Below are 14,193 nucleotides of genomic sequence, written 5' to 3'. Positions count from 1 at the left end.
ATTTATGATGATGATGATGATGACTATGATTTTCTGAATGATAGCTTTGAGTCTCATTCAGGATTTGCCTTGAGAAGAACAAATGCCTGATATGGAAGTCTCCCTGCCTTATGTGTCTTGGTGGACTCCAAATAAGCTAATATTTAGCATATTACAGCTCTGAACAGCCTTCTTACACCTCAGGCATGTAACCTCATTAGAAATCTGACTGTAGGAGTGCCAGGTGAAGTTGCACTTTGATCCTAAGCACAACAGACAGAGGAAATGTCCATCTAACTTTAAGATCTACTTTCCACAAAGATGCTTAGAAGATTTTGCAGGTTGAAGAAAAATCTAAAAAGGCAGACTTTTTAAAGCTAACAAAAGAACATGTGTATTTTAGCTTGGGTAAACAGTCTGTGAGAAAGAACTGAAATGGAAATAATTGGACTGCCTATTTACACAGATACATGGCACTGGTATCAGTATCCAATGATTCCAATATTGCTCTGTTGGGATACATTTGCAGAGATAGTCTATTTAATAATCAACTACTGCATGAGAATCTCAAAATAAGAAGTGAGTAGTCAGAAAGAAACAGAATATGGTGGCCAGTGGGACATATTTGATGAGTTATTAGTAATTAGTTGGGTCCTGTAATGAACAATGAATAGCAGTGTGTTCCTTAAAGGGAAACTAGTGCTACAAACAAAAGTAGCTTCAGATACAGAATCACACTCCACAAATTTATCAGAAAGAAATGTAAATCATTTTGTAGGTACTACATCAGAGAACGTCAGTTTCTAAAGACTGTTCAAGTACCTTAGAAAATGGAGAAACACAGTAAAGGAACATGTCTGTCTGCCTGGGATGACATGCTGGACAAGCCACGCTGCTTCGCAAGGGACGGCTTGCACCTGTCACCCCTAGGCTTCCGGATATTGGCAAAGGCTCTTGCCACCCCCATAGTGCCTTTTTTAGGCATGGCTCAAATTCTAAACCTACCACCCTAGAACACAAAAAAGTAAAAAAACTAAAGGTAATGCTGCTCAATGCCAGAAGTCTCAATCTCAAGATGCACGCACTCGAGGCCCTTCTCAGTATGGAGAACATCGATGTCTGTGCTGTGACAGAAACCTGGTTCAAGGCTCCTGAGAGCACCCCAGCACTAGCAGGTTTCACCTTATATCATGCGTTCTGGCCCCAAAATCCGGACAACACCAAGAAAGGAGGGGGGGTGTCCATATTCATAAAGGACACCCACACCTCAAGGTTGGTGGCAACGCACGATGCATCGGAGACCATCCAGGTGCAATTAACCATAGGCAAGACTGCTCTGCAATTTGTAGCATGTTACAGGCCACCCTCTCAAACTCAGGAACCTCACATGGCCTTCCTGAAAACAATGGAGGGATAAATGTATCTCCAAACACCATCATACTAGGTGACTTCAACTACCCTAATATAGACTGGGAACACTACTCAAGCCCAAACACTCTAGCCCAAAGGTTCCTGGAGTTCATAAACTCAAATGCCATGGAACAACTAGTCACCATCCCCACAAGAGGAGAAAACATACTTGATCTCATCATCACGAACATGGGATCACAATGTTCAACACCGAAGTATACCCCTCACTGGTGAGAACAGATCATAAACTAATCTCGCTGGAGGTCCACAGCCCGCCCCCACCTGAAATAAAAAGACCACAGTGAAAAACTTCTCAAAAGCCGACTTCACACTTCTAAAAACTAGTGTGGTCTCCTTTAAGGCCCCTGAGCCAGTGGTAAACATTACTCAAACCGCTGTATCACTTACAAATGCCTTCTACCAGCACCTACAGGACTGCATGGATCAGGCAATCCCAAACAAAACTAAGACTCTTTGTACCAAAGGCAAGCGTCCAGTCTGGTGGACCCCAGCCATAAACAAGCTCTACAACAAAAGGAGGAAGCTACTACAAGATAGAGCAAAATCCTTGAAAGGTAAGACACCTTTGATCATTATAAGTAAAAACTAAGAGCTCTCATAAAATCATCCAAGGCAAATTTTGAGAGAAAAATCGCCAAGGACTCAAAAGACAATCATAAGGCCTTCTTTAGCTATGTTAGAAACCTAGGAGGAAACTCCCAGATATGCTCAGAATTAGTTCAAAATGATGTGAAGATTACTGAACCTACACACATTGCCAACATACTGGCTGACAGGTTCAGTGCAAACTTCTCCCCTCCCCCAAAAGGAGAGATATCTATACCAGAGGATTGTAGCCCCCAAACATCTCCAACGCCCAGGTGAGAACTGCTCTCTCCAAAGCAAAAACACAGCATCCATGGGACCGGATGGTGTCCCCGGCTGTGTGCTCCACGAACTCAATGAGGAATTAAACCCGCAGTTAGGACAGCTGTTTAATCTTAGCCTCACCTCAGGATACGTACCCAAGGAGTGGCGCACGGCGACTGTGGTCCCACTTCACAAGGGCGGTGCCTCCACCGACCCTGGAAATTACCGTCCCATTAGCTTGACAAGCCTTATCTGCAAAGCCATGGAGAGGATCATAATGGAACTCATAAATAAAGACATAGGGAACTTGCAGACTTTGGATCCAACCCAGTTTGGCTTTGTCAAAGGCAGATCATGCCTTTTAAACTTGGTTGACTTTTTCGAGACAGTCACCAAGGCCATTGATGAGGGAAAGGCAGTCCATACAGCTTACCTTGACCTGGCAAAGGCCTTCGACACAATACCCCACTCAGGTATCATCGAAAAACTCATCAGCTTGAATGTAAACCCATACATCACAAGATGGGTTGCAAACTGGCTTAGTGACAGAACCCACAGGGTCAGAGTTGCTGGAGCTATGTCAGACTCAAAGCCTGTCACAAGTGGTGTCCCACAGGGCTCAGTCCTGGGTCCACTCTTGTTCGGCATCTACTTTTCTGAAGTACAAGCAAACACAGGAGGGTTATGGCTGACAAAGTTTGCAGAGGAATGCAAACTGGGCGCCATAGTCGAAAACACATCTGACACAGATATCCTTCAGAAGGGCCTCACAGAAACGGATAACTGGTGCCAGAGCCATGGCCTAAAGTTAAATGCCAAGAAATGCATAGTCATACCCTTCGGGAAAAACAAGGTTACCCATAGCTACCATATAGGTGGCAATCCACTGAGCACAGAAGAAGTCATCAGGGATCTGGGGACCCAGGTTGACAGTAGCCTTTCGTTTGACACTCATGTTGCTAAAGTGGTTAGGAAAACCTTCTACATTGCCCACCTGATCATGAAGGGATTCACATCTAGATCAAGGGAGGTCATCGTCCCCCTGTACTCATCACTCATTAGACCTATGATTGAGTACAATGCCCCATTCGAATGTATCTGACCCGACACCTGCAGCAGCTGGAAAGGCCCCAAAAGTTCCTCACCAAAAGGATAAAGGGTCTCAAAAATATGTCTTATGCTGCCCGACTGAAAGAACTCCAGCTCTATTCAGTCTCATACCGCTTGCTCAGAGGTGACCTGTGCCTGACATATAAGGCCATGTCAAACCCTGATTTGATGAATATGCTTCACCTCAAAAATCTAGATCCCTCAGAACCACAAGGGCGGAGACTTAAACCTTGACACGGTTATTAATAGAACGTGCTGGAGGGACAGATTCATCACCCAGAGACTCCCTATGCTGTGGAACAAAATCCCGGTACATGTGAGGCAGAGCACCTCGCTGGCCTTGTTCAAGAGGAATCTTGACCAATGGATGGGGGATCGCAGATATACCCCAGGGATTACTTCAGTGTCACTGCTTGACAGAGGCACAGCAAAATAATAGGCATAGTTTTATTCAAACTAAAGGGGTGGCGAAAGCCAAATAACTATGGGCTAGGCTTATAAATGCCCTTGGGCAGATAGCCTAGTATGAACCTATGAACCTATGAACCTAGAGAGCAAACGTAGAGTCATACTATGGAGCTGGATTTTGTTATTTAGCATTTTCAAAAATGGAGGCAGTTTTGCTTTTAGCTTTGGACTTTGATTTCACAGTGCTAGAAGGCTTGGTTGCTTTCCCATGGGCTCAGTCTTTTTATTAACGTAGATTTTTAAAACATTTGATGTCCACACATTTGTTTCTAGTATTTGTCCATTTTCTAATTAAGCAGTAAATGTCACTAGTGTGTGTGTGTGTGTGTGTGTGTGTGTGTGTGTGTGTGTGTGTGTGTGTGTGTGTGTGGGGGGGGGCATAATTTATGTCAGTCATGCTAGTGTGACTTGTCCACAAGTATGAAGTTAAAGGGGCTAGCCCATGCTAGCACATGTAAAATATAGGACAACCACTAGTCAGAAATACTGACTGCTGTAATACAACTCATTTATCTGAAAAGTTTAAAATAATTTTCAAAATAAATTGCATGGAGCTCATTTTTTTGTTGGTGGTGTTTTATGCTGGATGATCTTAAATCAATGTCAGCATATCAATGCAGTTGTGATATCCATGTACTTAGGACAAAGTACACTTGGTGTCGGTTATACCTTGGAGAGTTTAGCTGACTTTTTAATTCATGCTTTCCGTTATCTGCTATGCTGGGTACGAGAGTCAACAGATCAAGAACACTCATTAGTCTCTGGATCCATTTTAAAACTGGTGATTTCTTTTTAATTTCATGCTGTTTTTTCATTCTGCTGTAGAAGGTGTAACAGCACTAGATTTGGAGAGTATAAAAAACCACAACATCCTTTAATTAACAGCATTTTAACTAATGTACTTGGCACATGTGGTTACAGACTTGGCTCAAGATGACTCAAGCTGGGGGGGAGGGATGAGACTGAGTGGCTAACATTAGTTCACCCAGCTAATGAGGAGGATGTTGGTTTCCTCCTGCTGCAGGAGTACCTTCTGCTAGAAGGCCCATAAGTGCACTCTATGTCAACAGAATCTGCTAAAAGTACAAGCACTCTGGCTGAGCACTGGTCGGGGGGGTTCAAAGCATGCACCTACAATGGGCTTGGCATAGTCAGCACTGAGCTGCACTTAGCAATCACTGAGTTGGCAGCTAAAAAACTCCTACCCCCTGCAGGATAATGGCAGCATTCCATAATCTTGCCTCTTCCTCATCAATATCCTCTAGGCTGGAGACCGGAAGAGCGAGAACGAGCCTGTCAGTGAAGCAAGACCTGATGGCCAGCAAGGATGATGGGGCTAAACCAGAGAAAAGTCAAACAAAAAGTACTAATGTGTGTGTGTGTGTGTTTGGCGCAATTCTCTTGATGTTGCATTCTGGAGAATCTTTGGTGCTGCTAAAGGTAGGTAAATTATATACCTTGTACCTCTTAAGAAGCACATAACAGTCAATCATACTGCAGGACTGAGATAATTCTTAACTCATTGTATAATCATTGCTTTACTCCCCTCAAATTCAGATTAATATGTACTGTATTATAGTGCTTGTAATCAGGCATCATACAGTATTCAATTAAGCACACAGCACTCAAAGCAAAATGACAGTTTTATAAGTTGTAAAAGCAAGAAGAAATACAAGATATGGTGAATGGGTACTCTGGTCTAAAATACTAAATTCGATGGAAGTCTGTATTTTTTCAGTACTCAGACATATCAAATTACACAAATTTCTAGAATTTTCTCATAAAATAGGGGCTAAGATTAATGTTCCTGCAGACAGCATTTTTGCACCGTGCAGTCTACCTACTATTGAGGCCATGGAATATATTAAACTCACTTCCACCCAGAGCTACAACAATTTATTTCAATTTAGTTTTAATCACAGTTCTATTTTTCATACATCTACATTTTCCTTAAAACTAATAACAAAATAACGTCAGAATATCATTAGACTTTTCTGACAAAGAAGAACAAGGAGTATTAGTACAGAGCCCTTATAATTCTGCTGATTTCTTCAGCTTCTTTAGCATTTTGTAGGCTGTTTGGATTTCAATGAATCGCTTCTCTGCCTCCTCTGAATGGTCTGGGTTATGATCTGGATGCCACAATTTCACCAGTTCCTTGTACATTTTGCTGATTTCCTCCATTGTTGCACCATCTTCTAACCCAAGGGTCTACAAATGAGAATAATTGGTTTATTTAGTTGCTGTACTATAGATTCAAAATACAGTTTTCATTATCTGCCAATTATACTGTATAGTTTTCAACTGACAAACAATCAAAAGAAGAGTAAGCATATAAGACAGATGCATTCATCCATGGGTAATCACTGATGAATAAAAATGCATCCATAGGTAATCACAGATTAATAAATGTGACTGGATCAAGGAGTAAGATGCAGTTATGAAAGAGTGGAGTTACAGAGATGAAACTATCACTATGGGATCAGCCTTATTAAGTATTATCCTACAGCTCAAATCAATAACAGAAGAAAGCAACTCCATAAGGTAATAAGTGAGGGTGAGCAGGTGTCTGCCATGGAGGAAACAGGATGTGAAATGAAAAAAAGAAGGTTGTATAGGAAAAGCAAAATGTGACAGGGACAGCGCAGCCATTCCTGAATTCTTATAGTAAGGTGAAACACTAATCAAGGTTTCCAGTGTCAGTGCAGGACAAAGCAACAATGCAGAGAAATGTGATAGGTCTTAAAGAAACTGCCAAGGTAAAATAATACAAGGCATACAAAATGCCCAAACACATTAGTGTGTGTGTGTGTGTGTGTGTGTTATATACTATACTATATTAATATTATATATATACCAGCACAGTGATGTTCAATTTTCACTGTTAAGGATACCCAAGAGTTTGTGCCACAAGGGCATACCTTATACAAGCCATTCCCAAACCAACTATAAAAATGATCCTTAAATTTAGGCAATGTTGACTTGTCTTACTGTTAGCAGGAGTCAGTTTCAAATCTTACATGACCTACATTTGAAACTTTTACTGTTACATCAGAGACTTGGCAACAGGTACACCAACAAAGAGGTTGTTGTTCCTTGTGTTTTTCACATATGATGAAAAATAAATAACAGCACTATTTGCCAATATCTCATTTTTATGACATTTATTAATCAAGATGACACCACCCCTTAATAACCTACACCAAATACAGTACAACTGTAAAGCTTTTAACTTTTCTCAGTACTGTAATATATCTTGGATATCTGACAGGTGTTAATTGCATTTTTTCTAAACTTTTTCAGACAATTTGAATTACAACTGCAGACTTGACCACAGTTCTCAATGTATATTCTAATCAGTGCTTTGTACAAGGGGATCGAAACCTTTTCCTCTGTGCTACTAACGGAATGAAGATTGTCCCTCCGGATTAACTGCATAGAGATGACAGTTATTACCATAAACAAAATGAAGCACTATATATTTGGTCATGTACTGAGCTGTCATTAGACCAACAGTGGAGTCTATCCAATGATGGGACAGTAGCTGTTTTTGTCACTGTGTGCCCACAGCACTTTGCTGCCTGCTGAACATAAGGTTCTATGCACCGCTGGGTGCAGGCTGATTCTAGAAACTATGACCATGGCAGTCATCAGAATCTTTCTGATTATGTCCCAAACCTCCCCGCACATGCTCATTTATGTGGCCACACAAAGGGCATCAGTCCTAGGCTATCCATTATTTTTGTAAATGATGTACGCTAAAGCCAGAATGACAAGCACAGCCCATCTACTGGGAAGCACCACAAGCAGTTTGTCTGCTCTTCACCACAGAAACTGTGCCTTGTACATATTCCTCTGAGCATGCGACTCTCACCCCCTGCCCCCTGAGAGAAACATGACTGAACACCACCCCTTCATTCCTCTCTCACCATGTCTGGAGTGTTGGGGCTACTATTTGAACCCTGGTCACCTGTATCATAGTCAGGGCTCCACCCCTGCTATGCCATGGTGCTGTACACCCACAACATTGTTGGGGAGAGAGGATCAATGATAGAGATGTCTGTAAATATTAGGAGCCTATCACAAAACTGAGTCTGTTGGAACGAGTACAAAATTTGCCAGTAACTTGCTGCTCCAGTTTACCAGAAATGGTGAAAGTGGGAACAAGACAAAGTAGACACCCACTGTAACGGTAAATACAAGGCATATTCATGATTTTCTTGCTTAAACGACCCAAGCAGCACACAGCACTGACTGATATTTAATCTTTCATGTAGGATTCCTGTTATCTTGAAGCATCTAATTGATTTCTTAATAGTTATACATTGACTCAGCCAACATTTCCTTGTTGGTCTCAAAGTTTTTGACACAAATGATGACTGAATAGATCAAGTTTGATACTGCAAGCCTGTGAGTTCACCTTGCTGGCTTACACATTATGTATGGATTGGAGTTTACAATACAGAGAACTCGGTGTTATGATTGCCTTCATTATATACTATGAAGCTATAATATCAAGAAAATGTTAGTCAGGAAATCTGACAGTAAAACAAACAAAAAGGAATTGAAGTATTTGACCAGAGGTTTTTTTAGGCAGATATTGCTGTGTGGTTGAGTTTTGTAATGGCCAGTATTGGAGAATGCTTAGAAGTCCCTGTTAAAGTGGTAGATGAGTGGCTTCAAAGGGGTCGGTACCAGAATGCAGTAAGATCTCTGCATCTGAATGAACCACAGTGAGTACAACTTGCCAAAACTGGATCTGGCAACAGCATAGCACTGTATGCAGTATGGCTATAATTAATCCATTTTAGAAGTTGAAAATAGAAGGGATTCTAACATTGGTCCATGGAGAACTTTGTGTATGGAAAGAATAGGAGCTTTCATCAGTGCAATCATGGAATACTTTGGAACTTTCCATAACCATACATGATAATTCCATCCAAAGACAGCCCCATACCTTACAGTTTCTCCACTAAGTAAGATAATCTTCAGCCATGCTGACTGCAATGGTAATGCTGAAAATCCTCCTGTCAGCTTTAGCATAATATAATTTATAAACCTAAAATAGGAGACAATTACTAGTGTGATGTTCTGAAGCTGAGTTATTGAAGATGAAGAATGGATTATCATGTAAAATGCATTATAAAAGGGCCAGATGGTTGCAAAGATTACTTAGGAAAACATAAGAAATGTGGTTACAGTAGCTGCAAAAGACAGACAGAGGTGTTACAGTATTTGGGATACTGACTGTTAAAAGCAGAATCTCAAAAACAACTTTTGTATTCACTGTGGAAATTCTACCTTCTGATCACAGACTGATCATACATTGAACACGTCAAAACACCATTAAAAAGTGTACTTTTAATACAACAGAACTTGCATGCTGTCAGGATATCAGATTGCTCAGTTATCACCCAGGAATGTGTACACCTGCAGATGAGTAATTTAAAATGTTAGAATACCTATTGGGTATATCCCTCTGCCAAACATATACAGCCCTTACATTACTTCCATCTAATTTGCTCAATAAAGTACTTTAAATGTAGGCTGTATAAAAGGTGCTTAAAACATTGTATGCCACTTTAAAAGTTACAGAAATGGGAACACTCACTGGATCAGCTTTCTGCTATGCTTAGATCAATGGCTTATTATTCATACACACGCCGCTGCCCTTTGCCCACCCTTCTCGATATATTTGTTAGCTGGAATATTGAAAATCTAATTTGCCCCACCAACTCACACCTGTTATGAGTGACAGATTAATTTTTCAGTCACACTTGGGCAATTTGTTAACATGTCTAGGGATGACTCATTTTGTTTAAATGAAGAGGTTCTCCAGGCAATTGCAGTGAAGTGGTTTACCTGTCAGAAATCTATGAACGTAAAGTAATGAAATCTGCAGTTTTTTTTTTTTTTTTTTTTTAAAGAGAAGGCAAAAATATGCAGGTTAACAACAGAGATTTCAGAAAATGCTGTGCCCTAATTTTCAAGGTAAGTTGCATTACTGCAAGCTGTGAGCCAATTCATGTAATCACAGGCAAAAGTGTCCTTAATCATAATTATTTTTAAACGTTTCTTAACTGTCCCTTTCGCACAGTAGAAAGGATATCACAGGAATGTGGAAAGTCAGTTAGTGAACAAACTACTCAGTTTTTGAGCACTAGTTATGAACAATACGTGAAACAAATCAGTGAGGACAACAAATAAATGGTGAAAAAAAAAGGAAACTAAGCAATATACAGCCCTGCTATATAGTAGCACAAATTTATTATCTAGCATTGTTGTAGTGAAGTAGAGGAAGAAACAATTTGGTGAACCCTGCTTCTTCTACAGGGTTATAAGATGTTATATCTTGTAGTGACATTACACTGAGCAAGGCAAAAGTCAAAATTCCAAAACAAAGAACAATGCATGATCCCAACACTAGACACATTCTTACTAAGTGAGCTGCTGACACAGAGAACAAGCAGAGACCTTTACTTCTAGCAGTACCAAGTCAGAAAGCCATAAAAATTATCAGAGCACTGGTTATGGAGAACAGTGTAGCTAAACAAGTTACATGTCTGAAAATAGGGTTGCCACCTTTTCAAATACCCAAAGCAGGACATTTTCTGTAAATAGATGAGATTTTGCAGGACAAAACATACCCACGGCTAGTGCAAAGGACAGAACTTTACTTTTTTGTCAAAATAAAAGCTTATTCTTGTAGTATTTGAATTGCTTATGCTATTTCATATAACACTTGGGTGTTTCAGGTACAAAATAAATATTTTATGCAGATAATAAAGATAAGTTATGAAATATTTCTGTCCTAAAAATCTCACGACAATTGGCATTTTTTAGTTTTTCTTGCAGGACACAACTATCCAAAGAGGGATTTGTCCCTTGCAAAGATGGACAGGTGGTAACCCTATCTGAAAAGTGTGGAAAAACAGTTCTGCTCCCTGATCAGAAAAAAGCCAAACAAAGAATTTAAAAAAGAGAAGAAAATAGATTATTACCTTATAAGCAATTTCTGCTGTTTCACCTTGTAAGCTGTTGAACAATTTAATTATCTTCTCCCATTCTTGAAAAAAGCCATAGCCTGATGTAAATGTTTTCCAAACAGTGTAGGGAAAGAAAAGAAATGATGTAAATAGGTCTAAAATAACAGAAGCAATGTCCTTTATATAAGCAGCTGTGAGTACTGTGTTATGTATTGCCAGGTAGGCAAGAGGCATATAGAATGCCAGATAAGCCAGCCCTAACCTGTAGGCTCTGACACTGAAGTTATCATGGACACTTGGTGTTTTGATCCGCCGATTTTTCTGCGATATTATACTGGCAACAATACTGACTGGCAATATAGCTATGGGCCGCTCATAGAATATAAGTGATGTTATACCAGCTGCAGTCAAAGTCTTCCTTAAATCAGAGGTCTCTTCACTGATGCTTGCCACAAGATGGATTCCAAGACCAACAGCCAAAGGCAACATGATGAAGTAAAAGGTGTTCAATGATGACAGTCCAATGATAGCTACTATTCCAAAATAAATGCCAACAATAATTTGTGCAAAAAAGCTTATTATGCTCATTGATGGTTTCTGACGGTGGCTTTGGCTCAAATCTTCTTGTTTCCTGTTGGCTTTCATCACATAGCTTGGAATTTTCCAGAATTCTAAAACCCAGCCCATCCCAAATCCACCTAGTGTTACCATCCAGAGAAGGGCATGACTGTCACGGCCCAGATAGATGTGATGAAATCCAAAGAGTCCTCCAAAACCCCAGAGGACATATGTTACTACATAGCTTTTGCCCATTATATCCAATATTTACTCTGTGATAGCTAGCTTTTTCTGGAATGCTTTTAAGCCACAGGCTTACAGCACTCAGACTGGAACTAAAAGCAATATACAAGTAATGTTGTAAAGAAAACTTGTTCTTGAGACCTTCAAATAGCCATGCTCCATCATCTGGAAAGACATAAGAAAACAGTGATGTCACTACACATTTTATTACGTTCTTGTAGTTGTGTTTAATGCTAGCAAGGTAAGCAGTGTAGTTCTCCAATAGACACATACATGAATAACATTAGCAAGGTACACTAGGAGCTACCAGATGTGTACTACATTCATAAGGTGTGCACTACCTAATGAAAAGGAGTTCTTGGCAACAACATAGTTGCCAGAAAACTGAGTGTTAGCAAAGCTTAAGTTCATCTTCCAGATGTAAGTGATACCAGCTAACAAGGTGTGTTGGCTGAATGCAGTGTGTGTGTGCGCATGTCTAAGTGTGGAAAACAGCGAGGTGTACACATACATACAGTTTTCACGTGTATTTCACATGCATATCACTAAACCATATGGTGCAGTTACATGATACCACGTAAAATGATGTAAACAATAATACACTGTGCAGGAGCCTAGTTGTCATATATGTAATATTAACAAGGTGCACAATGCCACCTGTTTGTGTGGTAAAGATATGTAACAATTATAAGGAAAAACTGTTAGCAAGGCCGCAGTATAGTTGAGAAGTACGCATGATGCTAGGTAGGAAGATATAACTGTTACATTTGCAAGTTAGTAATATATGCAACAACCCATATATGACTATTTTAACAAGTCTGCAGTATAACAGCTACTGGTATACAATGGTGGAAGGGGTATTCATCTGATTTATTATGTATGGTTTGCAGACAGCTGCTGTCATTCTCACATACCAAATGACAGTCACTTCACCACTGGTGCATCTGAGAACTCACTTGCATTTACTCAAATTATCTGTGACCTGAAGTTAATAATATAATTAGAAATATGAAACAGACAAGATGTAGGAGCAAAGTCTGCCACAAGATCCTGTATCTCATATTACTTTGTGTTGGCAAACTTGCTGTTTTGTGCATGTTAAAAAAATGTGTAGCAGCCAGATATGACCACCGTTAGTTTGGCAGCAACCCAGATGTTACACATGGATGCAGTGAGTGCAGGGCAGTTGCTGACTCATTTTGTATGAAGACGGGCTGCAGTATTTAATGGCTTGCTCATGCTTTACTCTTGTTGCACCTTACTCCTCAAGGACACTACAAGACTATTACCTGCTGGACTTCATCACAACATCTAAGCCACAGTTTTCAGTGTCTTTTGCTTCTAACTGATCCCAGCTAAGAAATTTCCCTATTAGCTGTTACCAAGATGTGCAATAATCTAGTGAGCTCGGGTTATTTGTAAAAGGTGAATGTATTATTAACATGCAGATATGTAACATTTTTCTTTGTGGTTTCATCTCTTCCTACCCGTGTCCTTCTGGACATTTAATCTGGGTCTTGGGTGCATGAATAAATGCAACAGTCTGCACTCTTGAAAGCATTCCACTACCTAGCCAACATCAAAAATGTTAAATTCCTAATTTACATTAGAAACTGCATAAAGGTAGTGTAGCCTTCATTTCCCAGTCATTCATCCTTCATGCCATCTTAAGACTAGTGCTGTAAATCCTGCTGAACAGGACGAGAAACTGACAGGTGTTCAGTGCTACATCTTACAGCTATGGGGTAGTGTGTGTTTCCTTTTAAGGAAATAAATAACGTCTGTGTATTTGTTAACCGGGAATAAAACCACTAGGCACAAATATTTATTTTTAGGGGGCAATCTGAGCCTCCTGGCTGGTTTCAGAATCACAAGGTAAGCAAATGGAGGTTTAGAGAATCAAACTGAGGACTACAAGATAAAGCACATAAGAAAGTCACAGTGTTAACCCACTGTACTAAATTGCCAGTCACACTTTTAATTATATTTTGAAGTGAGCCTTTCAATGAATTTATTTAGACAATAACTTCTTTCACACACAGAGACAGTTTTGACCTCCCTAATGATTCTGTAAAGTATAAGTCTGTGGAAGCATTCATATTCATCTGAACTGCAGTCAGGGCATGTTATGTTAAATACATACCAGAGGGAAAATCCCACAGTAAGTGGTGAGGTTGAATATAACAAATGGTACAGACAGAATTTGGAGAGAATGGTACAAGAAGGCTGAATGAAGCAGCAAACAGAATGTAAAAGAAAATAATTCTTCCCCTGCTTCATCTCATGGAAAACTGAATCAGCAGTCAATAGCTTCAAACTCCGGCTAGTAAAAGGTGTCATTTCATAGCAGGCTTGGGCGGGGGCAGAGGGATAAAGCTCTGGCAATGGATCAGAGTGTAATTTGCAGCTTGGGTGCTGCAGAAGCTGGTTAGGGAGGCAGGAGTGAATGGCCTTTCTTGGGAAGAGGGATTATGAAAGCCCACTTTGGAATTTTCACCTAGCAATGTTTTGGAGTTAATTCTCAAGCCAAGAGTTCTGGTAGCAATATGTGAAGGAGTCCTGTTTTAAT

General features: G+C 40.1%; 1 protein-coding gene across 2 annotated transcripts in view; it reads right to left on the bottom strand.

Moving 5' to 3' along the window:
• Positions 1 to 5,462: 5,462 nt before the first annotated feature.
• Positions 5,463 to 14,193, bottom strand: part of DNAJC22 (DnaJ heat shock protein family (Hsp40) member C22) — a 103,335-nt gene continuing 94,604 nt past the window's right edge. For both annotated transcript variants that reach the window (XM_044083677.1, XM_044083678.1), the window contains 2 exons: positions 10,839 to 11,789; positions 5,463 to 6,048 (listed from right to left, as the gene is read on the bottom strand). In XM_044083677.1, the coding sequence (XP_043939612.1) occupies positions 5,869 to 6,048; positions 10,839 to 11,636 (978 nt within the window). In that variant the 5' untranslated portion in view covers positions 11,637 to 11,789 and the 3' untranslated portion in view covers positions 5,463 to 5,868. The remainder of the gene's footprint in view (positions 6,049 to 10,838; positions 11,790 to 14,193) is intronic.

Source organism: Protopterus annectens, chromosome 9.part0 (assembly GCF_019279795.1).
Source record: "Protopterus annectens isolate FY-2018-M chromosome 9.part0, PAN1.0, whole genome shotgun sequence".
In the NCBI taxonomy this organism is placed as follows: domain Eukaryota; kingdom Metazoa; phylum Chordata; order Ceratodontiformes; family Protopteridae; genus Protopterus; species Protopterus annectens.
This window is presented reverse-complemented; position numbering and strand designations above follow the sequence as displayed.